At 37.9% G+C, this 18,425-nt stretch overlaps 2 protein-coding genes across 28 annotated transcripts; one reads left to right on the top strand and one right to left on the bottom strand.

The window, feature by feature from the left end:
- The first annotated feature begins 6,551 nt into the window (after positions 1-6,551).
- Positions 6,552-10,519, top strand: LOC112185232. Of its 27 annotated transcripts, none has more exons than XM_040515731.1 (10): positions 6,552-6,947; positions 7,087-7,164; positions 7,350-7,542; positions 7,624-7,720; positions 8,166-8,234; positions 8,454-8,572; positions 8,700-8,739; positions 9,196-9,308; positions 9,545-9,665; positions 10,129-10,519. In XM_040515731.1, exons 5-10 carry the CDS (start codon positions 8,212-8,214, stop codon positions 10,325-10,327), a joined length of 615 nt encoding a protein of 204 aa, XP_040371665.1. In that variant the 5' UTR covers positions 6,552-6,947; positions 7,087-7,164; positions 7,350-7,542; positions 7,624-7,720; positions 8,166-8,211; the 3' UTR covers positions 10,328-10,519. The 27 variants fall into 27 exon arrangements, 24 of the variants coding, with proteins under 24 accessions (XP_040371665.1, XP_040371670.1, XP_040371659.1 ...); XM_040515736.1 differs by having other exon boundaries at positions 7,677-7,720; positions 8,166-8,247; XM_040515725.1 differs by having other exon boundaries at positions 7,350-7,414; positions 7,484-7,542; positions 7,624-8,234.
- Positions 10,520-16,091: 5,572 nt separating this feature from the next.
- On the bottom strand, positions 16,092-16,811 carry LOC112183617 (vegetative cell wall protein gp1-like). The gene has a single exon (XM_024321988.1). It carries the CDS (start codon positions 16,809-16,811, stop codon positions 16,092-16,094), a length of 720 nt encoding a protein of 239 aa, XP_024177756.1.
- Between the last annotated feature and the right edge of the window lie 1,614 nt (positions 16,812-18,425).

Raw genomic sequence — 18,425 nt, forward strand, 5'->3', positions numbered from 1 at the left:
CCACCACCCCATGCTCAGTGATACCAATGCTTTTCGTGTTCTAGCTGCTGCTTCTTTTCTTGATCTTCAGGTATCACATTCTTGTTATGGGTGTGCTTCCTGATGAGTAATGGCTTGACTTTGTGTGTAATTGGATTATGTGTTGCTATACTTTGGATGTAGGTTTGCATATCCGTGAAATTTCTAGTTGGTGGTGCTTCCTTGAAGGTATACTCTCACTTTTGCAGGAGGAAATTGTTCAAAAATGGAAATTTTTGTTCTTCTCCCTACAGGCTGGTGCATATAGTGATCCAAATAATATACTTAATGTTGGGCCAGCTGAAAGGATAACAAACAAAAAGATAAATGAGAATTTTAGGTATTCATAGCTTTACACTTTGATAAGTGCCTACATGTTTACTTTTGTCTACCTGTTTACCTAATATTTTCACAACATATTTTTGGATGCAGGAACTTACGGAATTGACACTTTGTAATATCTTTCTTAACGTAAGGGATTCAGTTTCTTTGCACTTATCATGATTATATGTACATTTCATTTTCTCATCCCCCTCCAGTCTAAGTGAGATTATAGAATTTGTGATGTTTAATATGCTTATGGTTGAATAGGAAGATACTATTGCTGCTGTGGGGATCTCACCTATAGGATTAAGGTTGATCAGGACAGTTGTGGAAGGCTCCATTGTTGAAAATCTGTGTCCTGCAACTATTATCAAGAGGATTTCAAAGAATTTACAAAGGTCTCTAGTGATGGGTGACCTTGAGGACCCACAGGTTAAGCATGTGGAGGAGATGGGGTTAAGCTCTTTCTTGAATGAACATAGCATGCTTGGAGCTGCATGTTTCTGTGTGTGCTTTCATGAACGCCAAAGTATCTTCTTTTGCTGTTCCTATCCTTTCTTATTTGTTAGATTGCTCTCTAGTGTTTTTTTTTTTTTTTTGTCTCAAGGTTGCTCTCTTGTTGAACGAAAATGAACACTTCGGCTATTTTGACAAAAGCATGTACTATATTTACTGATTACATTATGCATTAGGTAATTGCAGTCGGGGTCTGTCTACATGCAGGTTGCTTTTTCCTTGCATTGAAGTTCTACTGGCCTAGGATGATCATCATAACTATCCTTTAAACATGCGGTACCAATTATATCAAATTCTGATTATTATGTTAGGTCACACATAAGTTTGCTCCTATGGAAGAAGTCAAATTATTATTGGTTAATCATGAGTTACTGAATGCATTTTAGTCCCATTTTCTCAGTTTTTTTTGGTAGAGTTCATATCCCTCTTAAGTTTGGCATGTGCTACTGGTTTGCTATGGGACTGATGTAAGAATTAATTTACCATCTTATGTCCACAAAATACAATAGAGAGCTGAATGTCTTTGTTGGTGTCTGTTTCGTGGTCCTGCAGTCCTTCCTTTGTTTATGGCATACCAATTTCCGTGATAAGAGTTTTTAACATTTATGGTTATTACTGTTATCAGTTTAAAGACCTTACCTATGTGCCTCCGCATTGTTCTGTGCAGAAAAAAAGTTGCAAGAAGGTTGGCCGGTAGTGGAATCTTCTTTAGAGAGCTATGGCATTTCATTGACACTGAATCTGGTATGCCATGATAATTATTTAAGAAAAGATGCTGAGCTTGTTAGCTAGCATATAACATTAAGTTATTACTGGATTATTTCATATTATCTTGATTTTATGCACATAAGAATTTGTGTATTCAAAACTTGATCAGGCTGAGCGTTTGATGACTGTCTCAACAACCAGAATGACTAAGGATTCTGATGTTATATGTAAGGCCAGGGATCTTATTGAAGCTTTGTCAGTTGATGTTCCGTTATCTATGGTACATATAGCAGATCCCTTGTTATCTTATCACTGCTGTCATTGAGCACATTCCGCCTTATTTTCATGTCTGTTTCTTTATCCATAGAAAAGAAACATGTCTGAAATGGTGTTGTTTGATATAATTATTGTGGGGTGGAGAAGATTCAGTTTGTGTGTTAATTCTAGACACTAAAGTCTGCAATGTCTTGGAAAATATATAGAGGTTGCCAATCATCAGTTGAGTAATTCTGTTATGATGCAGGCCGAACTTGTGAATATAGAGAGAAGCAAAACAAGGCTAGTTTAAGTGGAGCTGCCAGCAAAAGATGTAATATGAAACCATCGTACAAGAAGATGATTATAACTTTATGTCAGCTTGTTCAATTTAATGTAGTATGGCTGAATGGAAGAAAGTTATTATATGTAGATTTGAGGCTCTTCCTTAGTTTTGAGACATGGCAGAAACAAATGCCTATGATATTTTTATGTATGGATTTGGGAAATACTACTTGGTTTATATCTTATTGAATTCATTTTATATATATGGTGGGATTTGAGTTAATTTGATTGTTCTAAATTGTGTAACAACTAGACAACAAGAACAAATGAAAAGCATTGTTCAATATGTTATAGCACAATGCAAAAGCTAAATGTGTCGTCTGAATTCAAAGTAGAAAACAGATGTGTTGAAACCAGTTGTGTGAATAAAAGTCACACAACGGTTATAGAAAAAAAAAAGACTTCTTAATTGCAATCACACAACGGCTGCTAAAGTTGCCCGTTGTCTGAATAACACTCACACAATAGCTAATGCTGTCGACAGGCTACCTACATGCTGTCGACATGCTGCCAACATGCTGCGCGCCATGCTGCCGAGCCCTTCACACAACGGTTCCCTACAATCGATCTTCATCAGACGACGCCTCGATAGACGACGCCTTACCTCCATATCAGACGACGGTTTTTAGCCGTCGTCTGATTCAATTTTTGTAGTAGTGATTCTATTACTGTGTTCTCAACACTCTCTACACAGTATGGCGTTCGATCATGCGAGTTGAGACTTTTCGATGGGGAGCGTTTTGTCTACTTCTGGGCTTTAAGCCGGTGCATGCACATATGTATGGCTGCTACTCAATAATGGACATGTATAGCTATCAAAAGCCACGTTTTAGCTCGTTAATTATTGAAAGAAAAGAATATTGGTTAAAGATATCTTTTCATTCATACGTACAAAGGAGGTTTATACAAGAGATGTCTTAGCTTGTAAGACAACAATTACTATAATCTAGGAATTAAAATAGGAAAAGGAATCCTACATAATCTCCTAAATCAAATACAATTATATTACATGATACTTTCCTAAGTAGGAAATAATACTTCAATTCAGGGTTAATTCGATGATTCTATTTATCCCACAATGAGGGTATATATACAAGTACAAATGAGTAGTCTAACTATAATAGGAAACAATCTTTCCATAATTACAGGATATTCTAATTAAATAACACTACTACACAAATTGAATCAGACGACACCTCTCAGACAACGCATCCTAGTTTTCCGCCGTCTGATTGTTTTTTTTTTTTTGGATGTCGTTTTTATAAAATCTGTCGTCTGATAAGAAATTGTGAATGAGTTCAGAAGACATTTAAGGACAGAACCGTTGTATGACCATAAAAATATTGAGCGGCAAATTTTCCACCATGTCTATGGTGCCAAATCTCATCTCAAACTCCACATTTCCCCCAAACATGTATTAAACATTCGACGAAAAACAATAAAACTACTCTCGAGTCTCGACTGAGGCTTCACGACAACCCAAACTCAAAACCAAAACCCTCTCTCGACTTGCATCACACTAGGCACTCACTGGCAACCCCGACACTCTCTCTGCTTGACAAACCCCGACCTCTCTCTCCCATCGACAAACCCTTTCTCGGCAAACCCTATCTCTTCTTCTACAAACCCCAACCAAAGCTCTCTCTCTCTCTCTCTCTTCTCGACAAACCCAGACCAAAACCTAATGGGTTATTCGATCTGGGAAATAGCAAAGGCCTTCATCGATAACCACTTTGAGTTCGTCGTTGTCGTTGACCTCTACCCAGGCAATCGTTGTTGACCCGAACAACTCCGAGCTCTAGTCCGACCGCGCTAAGGCCAACATCAAATCCAACAATCTCCGGTAACAACGACCTCTCTCTTGCAATTTTCGACGCCTGTTCTTCATCGCCGTCTTCTTGTTTCGTTTCTAAGACCTAGGAATTGAATTGTGTTTTTTGTGTGAACTTATGGGTTTGGGGTTTTGAATTCTAGGGATTCTGAGCGATTGTATTCTTTGTTGTAGTAAGGGACAAGGAGGGATTTCAGCACTACAAGCACTCCAGAAACGCACCAGAGAAACCCGTGTCATCTCAATCGAAAGCTTGGCTCAATTCCTCGAAACAGAGGTGCTCTCTGAGGTCTCCGACTAGGTTATCTACTTCATCTTTCTCTCAATTTTCGATTTCCCCTAATCTATTCAGTTTCAAAATCCCATTTTTATGGTCTGGTTTTCTTCAATCCGTCTTGAGAATTTGCGTTTTGATTGGTTTGGTTGCATTTTTCCCTCTCTGCTATCTCTAATCTCTCTCTCTTTCTCCCCTAGCTTGGATGTGCATGGAATCCATCTCTCTACTATTGCCATAAAACGTGCAGAAAGAGGAGTCCTATAAGGTGAAGAAGAATTCTTGACCGATAACTGAGATGAAGGCCACACCATCAAAATCAGTCTCTTTGGTAGGATACTGTGAAGAAGAAGGGGACCAGGTATGAAGCTTGCACTCCTGAATAATTAATCATTACTTGCAACTTGCACTTATTGTCTAAATCTATAAATCATATGTTCTTGACATAAGCAGCAATTAAATGTAGAGAGTTTCATATTGTTTTGTTTAGCAATTGAGCGAACCATAGGGTAAGTTTTGTGTGTTACAGATACATATCTTTCTTCCTTCTCATTCTGAACAAGGTTAGTTTAGTCTGAACCTTATCAATTGGAAGTTGAACTCATAATGGATCCACTTTGCTGTTCCGCAGAGTGACTCTTCACTTAAACATAGTTGTTTCTATGTAACATAAATGTGTGTGGCATGCTGGTATTGTTGAATGGTTCAATGTATTATGACTACATGATATATCATTAATCGAATTGTGTTATTACTACTTCTGCATATGTTGGTTTATGAGTTCATGCCTAATGGTAATGGTACCTAATGTGACTGGCTGTGCGATACGGACTTTGCAACATTTGAAGTTTTTTAAGTGGCTCCTCCCATACGATGCCTTTCTGGCTGGAGTTTCATCTAGCTAATTCTGTTTACTTACTTTGATATGAGTCACAAAGCCTGGACTTCAGTATGAGTTTACGTGTTGCTTGGGTATTGGGTTCAGCCAAATGACTTCTTTATCTCCATTCCACCGAGATATGTAAGCCACCAACATACTTTTGGACTTCGGTTTCTGAATCATACCAACAGAGTTATGGGAATATGCCTCTGTAAGGTAAAGCCATCTTCATTTTAAAAAGCATTTGTATTTTATTTTCTTCTCTGCATCATATATATGAACACAAAATGTGCTTGTACTACCATCCACAATCCTAATTCATGTATTTACATGTCAAATACCATTGACATGAACATTGAAAAAACAAGGAAAGTATAAAATGTCGAGACCTGGATCTGTTTTGAAACATGTCTAGTACAAGCTGTATTTCACATTACATCTCTTTGTGACTGAAAATTGTGTTCGTCAAATTTGACAAATGCAAATGCTGACAGTGCTTTTGTTGCATCTGTGGAATTTTTCTTCCTTAGTTGATTTACAGAATTAGCAATTTCTCTTATGGTTTTTTTTTGTTTGTTCTTTTTTTCCTTCCGAGTTATTGCTGTACTCTTCAGATATTTGTTTAGATGGTGAAACTGGAGTTTCTTCTGTTAGGCCTAGAGGTCACTTGGAAGTTAAAGGCAAATGTATACATTTCAATTCTTTTTTTTTTCTTGATACTGTCATTTTTCAAGGACTGGAAGTGTTGTTAACATGCCTTCAATATGTTGGGAAGGAGGTTTTTCACATGCTCCTGACAAACTAACATATGGTGTTGACATGAAAGAAATAAGATGGTGCGGGATTCGCTAGGTAAGATTGATTATTGATATGCATAGGTATCTGTTAGTATTTGATTACATAATTCAGTTTAAAGATGCATGGCAGAACGTAGTAATTATAGTCACTCTCTGTAGAGAATTGCTCTTGCAAATCTGGTAGTGGCACTGATAGAAATTTTCTTGAGAACTGCACAAACCAAAGATGTGCCACCTAGCAGGCTGATTGCAGCATGTGTTCTCACTACTTACTTTGCTGTTATTTATGGGACAGATGTTCCTGATTGGAAATTTACCGTCTTTGACAGAGAGAATAGTGATTAAGGGAAGAGTTTCACTGTAAGCTTCTGGTTTTCAAATCACATACTTATAAATACACTACTAGAATAATGCTAATAGACATCGCGTCATTTAAATCGGTCTAGATTTCACGCGATGTAAAAAATAATTCTAACATCAGTTTTTGAAAATCTGATTTCTATTTGTATATTTAACATCAGTTATTACTGGTGACTGATGTCTGTACTTTCATTCAAAATTTTTTAAAAGGGCGGAGAGACCATGTTAAAAAATTTCGCGTAGGCGGGGAACAAAATTGAACATAATCAGTTTCCCACTTTACCTCACCTACTGACCCATTTTCTCTGCTCTTCCCCGAAACCCACTGTCTCTCTCTCTTCCCCCCATCGTTCCATCCTCTCTCTTCCCCGAAACCCTCTCTCTCTCTCTCTCTTCCCCCCCCTTTCACCCACTGACCCATTTTCTTTGGGGCTCATCTCGAAGGTGGACTGAACGAAACTATGTGACCTTGCTTCTAGTCATGGCCGGAGGACGTGCAGTCTGCCGTTGACTCGTCGGAGGAAGGCGTAGAAGATGGTGGCTGCGGTGAGTCTACCTTGGTGGTCGGAGATCGATGACGGAGGAAAGAGTCTTCCAGATCCAGTTTCTCTCTCCTCCATCTCTCCCTATGGAAAGGAGGTTGATTTTCTTTAATTTTGATTCTATGTAGTTTCTGGGTTTCGTTATGTTTCCCAATTTGTCGATTAAGTTTTATCGGGTTGTATGCTCTTGTTGAAAATGTTTAATGGTGTTTTTCTTTTGTGTGCATATGCTTCAGACCTTGGTTGGATTGCATTCTAACAAATTGGAATCACCTGAGCTGAAGACCCGTATTGAGGCTTTGACAGAAATACGGGTTGGTCTTCTTTTAAGATTTATCTTTCTTAGCTTTAAGTTTATTCTGAACTTTCTGAGCCTAATTCTAAATTTGAAAGTGTAATTTATATAACACCTTTGAGAATAAACTGGTGGATCAGCACTACTGGCATTGTGTTCATCCATACAGCTTAGGAGTACCCATTCCCATTGTTCTTTTTACAGGGCCAACTCAAGGACCTAGAAACAAAATCTTTTTGAGGAGAGAGCTAAACAGAAGCGTTTCCAAGGTACCTCCTCCAAAGTCGAATCTTAATAGCTCATGAACTATACTTGAGCATTGTGTGTCTTTAATGCAGAAGATAGGCATAACTTTAGGCTTTATACACTGAAAAATAATGAAGTGCTTGCTAAGGAGGTACTGATTATATGCCATATCTCTGTACTCACCTTTTTGAATGTATTGTGGGGTTATATGATCATCTGTTTCCTTGAATAGATCACAGAGCATGATGAAGAGGCTTTCATGAGCTTTGATGTGTTTGTTGACAGGCGGCAGACGTCCTAAGTCAGAAGCACCGGGGTTATGACATTTTGTAAGGAAGTACAGCTTTTTGAAACAATGATTTCGATGAATTGGTTAATTGTAAATTTTGCTCAGTCTGATCACAGCTAACTACTCACGAGACAGCATATTAGAGTGCACTAAATTCAGCCTTTATTTATGTCTAGGACTTGTAAAGTTGTAATTGAGAGTGCAGGGAAGGAACTCTAACATAATTAGAGTCTATAGAGATGAAAAAGGCCAACGTTGATTAGAGAATGCTTGACTAAGAATAACATAGATTGAGTATAAACAAATGACAAATCACCGGTTTTTTCATGTTGTGATGTGTAGTTCATATTTGATAATTCATGAGAAGCTACATATCATCTCTTTCAATTTGTCTTTTTCTCTTTTGGATTGGGTTGCTTGGTTTTGTGCTCATGCTTTTCTTTTGGATACTTTGATTTTGTTGTTCATGATGTTTTCCTTTTCAGTTTTCATTGCACAAAGAGCAGCTAAGTGTAGACCTCAAAAAAATTGATGCCCATGTTTACCAGCTCAAGGTAGCAGCTCCAGGTGCACATATAATTCCCTTTTTTTTTTTTTTTCCTCTCTTAAATAGAAAATTACAGAAAGTTTTTTTCTTTTATCTTTCTTTTCTAGAACTTAGAAAGTTTCTAGCTTTATATGATTTGATGTTTTGGGTTTGATATTTTAGCTGGAATTTGCAATGGTTCCAATTCAATTTTGTATTTTGACTATGTTTAATATTGTAATTATAGCTTGAATTTGATGGTGATGTTTAAAGATCTGACTGGAAACATTTCTGGCCTCAGGCCTGGGCTTCATGGTTTCCATGTTCATGCTCTTGGTGACACAACAAACAGTTGCATGTCAACTGGTATGAACCATTGACTAAAAGTTTTTCCTTTATGATCTGACGCAATTGGGGCAAAGCTAGGGAACTAAACCTACTCCCCACTATCTTTTTAATAACTTGCTGTGTTGTATTTGTTTCTCATGATTAGTCTACTTGCAGGACCACACTTCACAATTGTTGATAAGCAGGTTTGTAGTTTAACATTCCTATTTATTTTCAGTTTACATTTTCCTGTAAATAATTTTATGCTCGGCCTCTCTTTGAATTTCATTTCCACTTTTCTGAAGTTTACATTATTGTTTGCAGATTCCTCTCACTGGAACACTTGTAGACTTCTTGTAGATTCCATTTTTAGTAACTTTAGGCTTTTTGCCATATCTATTAGGATAAAATCGCTGTTGTGTACCTACAAGTTGTTCGGATTTTGGTACTTTTGTTTACTGTCAGTTTAGTTCCCCCAAGTAAATTACTGATCCTTATCTTCAATTGTGTCTTTCACCCTTTGCAACATTCATTATTAATTTTAGTGTAGGAATACTATGCGACAATAATGTAAACTTCAGAAAGGACCCAGCTCCACCTCATCCACATTATCTTGGTCGTCCTCTGGCAAAAGTTTGCTTACATCTTCATGCACTGAGCAGGTTGTTTTCTGGACAAAAGTGTACCATCCAAACATTAATAGCAATGGTAGTATCTGCCTTGACATGCTTAAAGAGCAATGGAGCCCTGCCCCGAGTCCCTGACCATTTCCAAGGCAATAATCTGACTTGATTTATATGATTTTTTTTTCTTTAGTGCCATCTTGTTGCATGCCTATGTTATCTTGCATGAGTATGATTTTATGATTTGTTTTTGTTTTTCGTCACTTCAATTTGCAGGGATTGAGAAGGGATTGATAAAACATAAACCTTATGGTTCATATTTTCTAATTTCATTTGTTGTTTCTTATGTCTTTTATGATAACTTGAATTTTCTGCATATTTGGTACAGGTGCAGGGAAAAGATCGAGTAGTTGTAAGATGTGTTGCAGAGCAGCTTGGCTTGTTTTGAGCCCCAGAGACGCACTTTCTAAAGTCTCTGCAGCTGTCATGAGAAATAAGCATCTCAAGAGGTTTGATTTTCAATCCACCTATACATAATTCTTTGTATATTGGACTTTTTGTTTTTTGTTGGGGGGGAGGTGTTTAGGACTGCACTGTTTATGGTCAGTGGACATTGTTTGAGTGGCTCAGTTGGCAACATAAGCTTCAGTCCAGCATTTTGAAAGTGATAGTATGTCAATATGTTAAATGGAATTTCAGGTTTTATTTGCTTCACAGGAGATAAATGCTTTGCAATGTCAGTAAGGATTTTTTGGTTCCTTCTCCTCTTATCTAAACAATCATCAGTCTTCCTGTCATGAAGTAAAGTCCAGTACTTCAATGACATAGCAAAGCACGAATCTCCACTGACATAGCAAAGCATGGATCTCTATATTCAGAAAGACATTATTTTTGTTTATAACATGCGAGTTTTTCTGTTTTTGTTTATTTCATTTTCTATCCAAACCTGAGACCTGAGTCTATTCTGGACAGTGGTATGTCGCAGTCCTATACAAACCAAAGGGACAAGGATTTGGATCGGGCGAGTGAGAGGCAGGATCTTGAAGGAAAGGAGCTAAAGCAAGAAACTACTTTGCATGAACTGGAGTTGGTTGCTGTCGATGCTCTTCATGAACTTGTTTCTTTAGTTCACAGTCATGTCAATGCTGCAGAGCAATATGATTTTGAGTAAGGCAAGATTTTGCTGACCATTTTGTAATAGATGTAGTGATATCAGGATGAATTGTGAACAAATTATACTGCATGTAGTTATTGCAGTAGTGGTATTTTCTAGACTAGCCTTAAAGCAGGTTAGGGTTAGGGTTTATTGTGCAAAACTTTTAAAGCTACCTCAAGCTCTAATTTTGGATAGAAATTAATGCAATTCCCCAATATTTGAATTTCATGTTATTTGTGGATCAACTTTCTAGTACCAAATACAGCACGAAAGGGATATAACAGTAGTTTGAATTCACAAACTGATGTCAAGAAAAGGAAAAAACATCAGTTACTAATGAAGAACTGATGTCAAAAAATAGAAATTACAACAGTTTGAAAATAAAAACCGATGTTAGAAAAGAGAAAATACATCAGTTTGGAAACAAAAACCGATGTCAAGAAAGAGATAATACATCAGTTACTAAACAAAAACCGATGTCAAGAAAGAAAAAATACATCAGTTACTAAATAAAAACCGATGTCTAGCATAAATATGGACATCGATATAGACCAAGGAACCGATGTCCAACATAGCATTGGACATCGTTCTTCTTCAGGAACCGATGTGTAAAATATTATTAGACATCGTTTCTAAATCAATAACGATGTTAAAATGGATAATTGTGTTGTTAGACCTATATTTCATTAAGCATCTAATGCTAAAATATGAAGGTTTGACAATAGCTAAACACACTAAAATGGTGATCACATTAACGTTTTTACATCGGTTCTGAACCTTAAACCGATGTCTCGTTGCAAAATAGACATCAGTTATGAACCGATGTCTTAGTTTTGGCGATCTTTAACATCGCCCACTAAGACATCAGATTTTTTTTTTTTAACATCAGTTGTGGACTGATTTCTATGAACTTTATCCTAGTAGTGATAATTGGCATGTCTGAAAATCATTAGAAAATTATTTGAGTTGGGAAACTTTGTATGTGATTGGAGTTTAAAATATTAAATTATATCAGTGAAAACGTCCATTTCAATTTCAGGTATCTTGTGGCGTAAGAGGAGAACTGGATCCTCCTTGTAATGCAGTACGTGGGATACATTGATAGACAAGTGTTAGGAATCAATCATGTGTATCAGCATCCAGCTTGGAAAAGATCAAAAGTATGTACTTTATCTTTCTTTCTTTCATTTAATCACTTTCTGATCATCAAGATTTTATAACACTGTCAGGTTTACATATTTAACTTGTGTATGTACTCTGAATTGCCAGGCTTGCACTGAGAATTCCCCATATGAAGGACCTTTCCGAAATGGTGCTCCTTTTGAACCTCAAGGAATTGTAAGGTAATATAACCACTGACTGTGTTAGATCATAGATCAAGAAAGTTGGATATGACAAATTATTTCCTTTGTCCTTTAATGAAATGGTTAAGAAAGGTACTTTAAAATTAGAACAATTCAATATATCCTTATATTTACGGAGTCACATTTTTTATCATTAACCTCATGAAATGTGATATTTAAGGCTCACAAATAACAAATCTGGAAGTTGATGACTGATTCTGTTACAACCTGATTTGCATACTTCTATCTGATTTTTACTAGGCTTTCCAAAATGATTTTTTAGCTCTGTTGTTATCTTTGACTAATTTTCTTTATACTGCTGTGGCTTACATCTCTTTATTGTCTTTTTTTTTTTTTTTTTTTTTTTTTTCCGTATATAGCAATGATTCATTAGGTATTTAGGTCATGAAGATTCATCTATTATGCAAGTTCTTGACCGTGGTGAGAAGATTGAGCTATTGGTGGATAAGTCTGATAACGCAGGTTAGTTCAATAAGCTCCATTAGTACTCTGAATGCAGGACCCCTTCCTCCCCCATTAAAGCCTTCTCTTAAAAACAATTACCCTTGTGCCACATTTCATGTGTTTTCTAATGTTGACCGGTGCTTTAATGCTGTGCTGTAGGCTAAAGATTTCAAGCAACAAGGAACAAAAATGAGAAGGAAGATGTGGTTTCATAATATGAAGATAAAGTTACTAGTACTATTAGATGTACTCCTTTTGGGGATAAAAGATTAACTTTGCACAATCCATTTTGGTGCATGATGTAAATTATAACAATTTCTTCTATATATATATTGATCAGTTAATTTGGTCTTTTTTGATTCCACATCCAGCAAATATAATGCATTGAATCATTATATTAGGACAACAATAACCACACAAAAAATGTCGTATGTGGACCAATGACCCAAAAATAAAAATTGTTGTCTGAATGTAATAGATAATGGATACTTTGAAAAACTGTCGTCTGAATGAAAGTCACACAACGGGCATAAAATAAAGCGACTTCTGAATTGCCTTCACACAACAGTTTCTAAAGTCGCATGTCGTCTGAAGAATAGTCACGCAACAGCTAATGCTGCCGACATGCTGCGCGCCATGCTGCCGAGCCCTTCACACGACGATTCCCTACAATCGATCTTCATCAGATGGCACCTCGATAGACGACGCTTTGCCTCCATATCAGATGACAGTTTTTAGCCGTCGTCTGATTCAATTTTTGTAGTAGTGTAAAATCCTAATTACATACAGATTTACAACGATTCTACACTCCCCCTTGTCGACTGAGCTGTCAAATACCTTTCTGGACACTCCTTTAGTAAGAACATCAGCTAATTGCTCATATGAGTTTACAAATGGAAAATGAATAACCTTTCTGTCAAGATTTTCTTTAATAAAATAACGGTCAACCTCCACATGCTTTGTTTTATCATGCTGAACTGGATTATGTGCAATCTCAATGGCAGCTGTATTATCACAATGCAAATCCATAGGCTTTTTAAGCTTGTAACCCAAGTATTTCAAGACATTACGAATCCACAACATTTCACAGACTCCGTGTGCCATACCTCGGAACTCAGCTTCTGCACTTGATCTGGCAACAACTTTCTGCTTTTTGCTACGCCAAGTGACAAGGTTCCCTCCAACAAAAGTGAAGTACCTAGATGTAGAACGTCTGTCAGTTTTATCACCAGCCCAATCTGCATCTATGTATCCAACAACTTCCAATTCATCTTTTTTCTGAAATAGTAACCCTTTACCTGGTGCCATCTTCAAGTACCTCAAAATACGAAAGACTGCATCCATATGTTCTTCACTAGGACAATGCATAAATTGACTAACAACACTCACAGCATAAGCAATATCAGGTCTAGTATGTGAAAGATAAATCAACCTTCCTATAAGACATTGATACCTTCCTTCATCAGTTGGAACTTGATCAGGATAGATAGCAAGTCCGTGATTCATCTCAATGGGTGTCTCAATGGGTCTGCAGTCCAGCATCCCCGTTTCAGCAAGTAAATCAAGAACATATTTCCTCTGTGAAAGTGAAATCCCCTTCTTAGACCTTGCAACTTCAATACCCAAAAAATACTTTAGTTGTTCCAGATCCTTCATTTCAAACTCCTTTGACAAATACTTTTGCAATTCATTTATCTCTTTCGAATCATCCCCTATAACAATCATGTCATCAACATACACAATAAGAGCTGTAATCTTACCATTCTTGCGCTTGATGAACAAGATATGTCAGAATTTCTCTGTCTGTATCCAAAGACTTTCATGGACTTTGAAAATCTTCCAAACCAAGCTCTTGGAGACTGCTTCAGGCCATACAACGACTTCTTCAATTTACACACTTTGCCAACGTCACTTGGGTAATTCTTAACACCTGGGGGCATATCCATGTACACTTCTTCCTCCAAACTCCCATTAAGAAACGCATTCTTCACATCAAATTGGTGCAAAGGCCAATCTTTGTTTGCTGCAAGTGAGATTAGAATCCGGACTGTATTAATCTTTGCCATAGGTGAAAAAGTCTCCTCATAATCAATCCTATAGCGTTGTGTATATCCTTTGGCAACCAACCTCGCCTTGTATCTATTAATAGTTCCATCTGCATTAAGCTTCACAGTAAATACCCAACGACATCCTACAGTCTTCTTTCCAACCGGCATAGGTACTAGCTCCCATTTTGCATTCTTTTGAAGATCGAGCTTCCAATTCTTCATTCATCGCCTTTGTCCATTTTGGATCCGTCAATGCATCTTGCACGTTACTAGGAATAGATACAGTAGATAATTGATCAACGACAAGTGCATGTGACTCAGAAATCCTATGGTTAGACATAAAATTAGCTATAGGGTATTTAGCTTTGGCTTTGATACCAAGTAGAAAATAATACTTCAATTCAGGTTAATTCGATGATTATATTCATCCCACAATGATGGTATATATATACAAGTACAAAGGAGTAGTCTAACTCTAATAGGAAACAATCTTTCCATAATTACAGGATATCCTAATTAAATAAAATCATAATTACATACAGATTTACAGCGATTCTACATCCTACACTCCCCCTCAAGTTGGAGAGTGAATATCTCGAGCTCCCAACTTGCGAACCAGAGGAATGAAGACTTCCTTTCCCAAAGCTTTTGTGAAAACATCAGCTAACTGATATGAAGAGCTTACATACTTTGTAGCTACTGAACCATCTTGAATCTTGTCCCTGATATAGTGACAATCCATCTCTATATGTCTGGTCCGTTCATGAAAGACAGGATTGGCTGCAATATGCAAAGCTGCCTAGCTAGCTTTGAATGAAGAATATTTAAATCTCTGAGAAGACTTCTTAGCCACGTCAATTCACAACAAGCTCCTGTCATTGCTCTATATTCTGCCTCAGCTGAAGAAAGTGAAACTGTCTTTTGTCTCTTTGACCTCCAAGAAATTAGTGAAGAACCAAAAAAGACACAATAACCCGTAGTGGATCTTCGAGTCAAGGGACAACCAGCCCAATCAGAATCACAGTAAGCACGAAGTCTGAAATCACTTTATGAAGAAAAAAATAGACCTTGACCTGGAGCATTCTTGAGATAGCGAACGACTCGCAAAGCTGCCTCCAAATGTGGTTTGCGTGGCTCATGCATAAACCTGCTCAATACATGGATTGAGTAGGTTATATCAGGTCTTGAGATGGTGAGATATATCAATCTGCCAACTAATCTCCTGTATCGTGAAGCATCCTTAAGCAAATCTCCCTTATTTGACAATTTCAAACCACGCTCCATGAGAGTATCAATGGGAGCTTCTCCCAACAGACCTGCATCACTGATAATCTCCAATGCATACTTTCGCCGAGAAATATAGATTTCATTTTTGGAACCGGAAACTTCTATACCAAGGAAATATTTTAAATCACCAAGATCCTTGATACGAAATCGGTTGTTAAGAAAATTCTTTAAAGCAGAAATGGTGATGGGGTCGTTACCAGTGATTAATATATCATCAACATATATCAATAAAGCAGTGAATGACTTCCCCTATTTTCGAGCGAATAATGAGTAATTTGCCTTAGATTGAATATACCCAGTTGATCGAATAGCATTAGAGAATTTTTCAAACTATTGACGCGAAGCTTGTTTTAAACCATATAAAGACTTGTTGAGGCGACAAACTAAGTTCTCCCCCTGTCGCCGAAGACCAGGAGGAGGAGACATGAAAATTTCCTCATCAAGATCACTATGTAAGAAAGAATTATGGACATCTAACTGATGAATGGACCAATTTTGAGCAGCAGCTAAAGATAACAAGCATCGAACAGAAGTAATTTTTGCAGTAGGTGAGAAAGTGTCATGATAATCGACACCCTCCATTTGAGTGAAACCCTTGGCAACCAAACGAGCTTTATACCGTTCAATTGAGCCATCTTATCGATGCTTGATCTTGTAAACCCGCCGACAACCGATAAGAGTCTTTCCAGCCGGTAAGGGGGTGAGAATCCATGTGTTATTGTCCTCTAAAGCTTGCAACTCATAACGCATCGCTGCTTGCCACTCTGGATAAGGAGCAGATTCGGCATAGGTGTGTGGCTCAATAGCCTGGGTAATCTGTGCAGTAAAAGTGCGATGCGAAGGAGTATAACGATGATAGGAAAGATAATTGCACAATGGATATCGTGTACCTTTGATTTTAACAGAACTTGGAGACGAAGAAGATGACGAGGTTGGGAAGGTTGTGACATGTGAACAGATGTAATCCCAGAGTCGAACAGAAGGTAGCGTGGATCGGGCAGAGCGACGGAGAGGTTGGGGTTCTAGGTTGGGCGACGGTGGTTTTGGGATGGGTGGCTGAGGTTCCGGCTGAGGTACAATGGAGGACGGTGGTTGCGCCTGGAATGGAGCATCAGAATCATGAATCTGTGACGGAGGCGAACCAGGCAGATTGGGTCCAAATTGACTCGGATTGAAGTGGGGCGAACCAGGTGAAGGAATCGATGGTTGTGGTGGTGGAATAAGTGATTGAGGTGGAGGTGTGCGCGTGGTGGAAGGCTGGTTCGTCGTTTCTGGGTTGTCAGGTCGACGAAGCTGGGTGGACACATCTGGGTTCATTGTTTCTAGGTTATCAGATCGACAGAGCTGGGCGGACATATCTGGGTTCGTGGTTTGGAGGTGGCGCTCGGATTGAGTCGCGCACAGGATGGCAGAGGAACTGGAGGGATCAGTGGAAAAATTGGGAATGGAATCAACAAACTGTGCAGGTTGACTGGGTTGTGGGCTGGTGGGTTGTTAGGCTGTATGGGTTGACTGGGGTGCAGACATTGAAGCTGTGATTTGGCCAGAAGGATGAATGTGATGGGAATTAGGCTCGAGATCAATAGACTTATATGGAAAAATAGTTTCATGAAAAACTACAGCACGACTAGCAAAAACTTTGTGACTAGAGAGATCGTAGAGTTTATAGGCCTTCTGACTAATGGGATAACCGATGAAGATGCACTTGATGGCTCTAGGAGCAAATTTATGTGTGATATTGACATTAGTAGCATAGGCTAGACAACCAAAAACACGAAGGTGATGAAAGGAAGGAGGTTTGGAATAAAGATGCTCAAAAGGTGTTTTAAAAGAGAGAAGTGGAGTGGGTAAACGATTAATAACATGCACAGCAGTAAGTACACTTTCTCCCCAAAATTTTGGAGGAAGATTAGCCTGAAATTTAAAAGCGCGTGCAACCTAAAAAATATGGCGATGCTTGCGTTCCACTACCCCATTTTGTTGGGGGCGTATAAACACAAGAATGTTGGAAAAGGACTCCATTATCTTGGAAAAAATTTTGAAGAGAAAGAAACTCAGCCCCATTATCACTGCGAAAACTTTATATCTAAGATGAGAATTGAGTAGATGCAAAAGCAAAAAAAACGTTTTACTAAAGATTGAGTTTCATGTTTATGTTGCATTAAAAAGACCCAAGTAAAACGAGAATAATCATCCACAATAGTAAGAAAATAATGGGCACAAAAAAGAGAAGAATGTTTATAAGGACCCCAAATATCACAATGAATAAGATCAAAAGGTTTAACAGATGAGATAGAACTAGTACCAAAAGAAAGACGACTCTGCTTTGCTAATGGACAAACATCGCAAGCATGATTCGAATTAAGAGAAATATTTAAGAAATATTTAGCAATATAGTCTAGACGAGGAGCTGAAACATGGCCCAAACGACGATGCCAAAGGTTGGTAGAGGACATGGTGAGGTAACAGGCAGGTTGAATGGGTGATGAGTGATGTGGTTTGGACGTGGTTTTCTTAGTTGCTAATGCCACCAAATAGTAGAGACTGTCACGTTGCTTACCCAAACCAATCATTCTCTTCGAAACTAGATCCTGCAAAATACACCAGTATGGGAAAAATGTCACAGAACAATTCAAGCCTCTTGTCAGACGACTGATCGATAAAAGATCAACTTTGAATGTAGGCACACACAATACATCATGCAGATAATACACAGAATTTAGAGGCAATGATCCTTTTGCAAAAATATTAGCCTTCTCTCCACTAGGTAATAACACAGGAGGTAATGAAGAGATGTGATCCGTTGCCCCACTGTCAATGATCTAGCTGCGGGAAGTGATCTTCGATAAACCTGAAGAATAGGACTGATTAGGCTTGTTGCTCCTAACAGCCATGGCAGCTTAATGTGATTGAGGACTAGAAGAATCATCATATCCTTTGTGATTCAAAATAGCCAAAACTTGTTGAATT

This window comes from Rosa chinensis, chromosome 2 (assembly GCF_002994745.2).
Source record: "Rosa chinensis cultivar Old Blush chromosome 2, RchiOBHm-V2, whole genome shotgun sequence".
Classification (NCBI taxonomy): Eukaryota; Viridiplantae; Streptophyta; class Magnoliopsida; order Rosales; family Rosaceae; genus Rosa; species Rosa chinensis.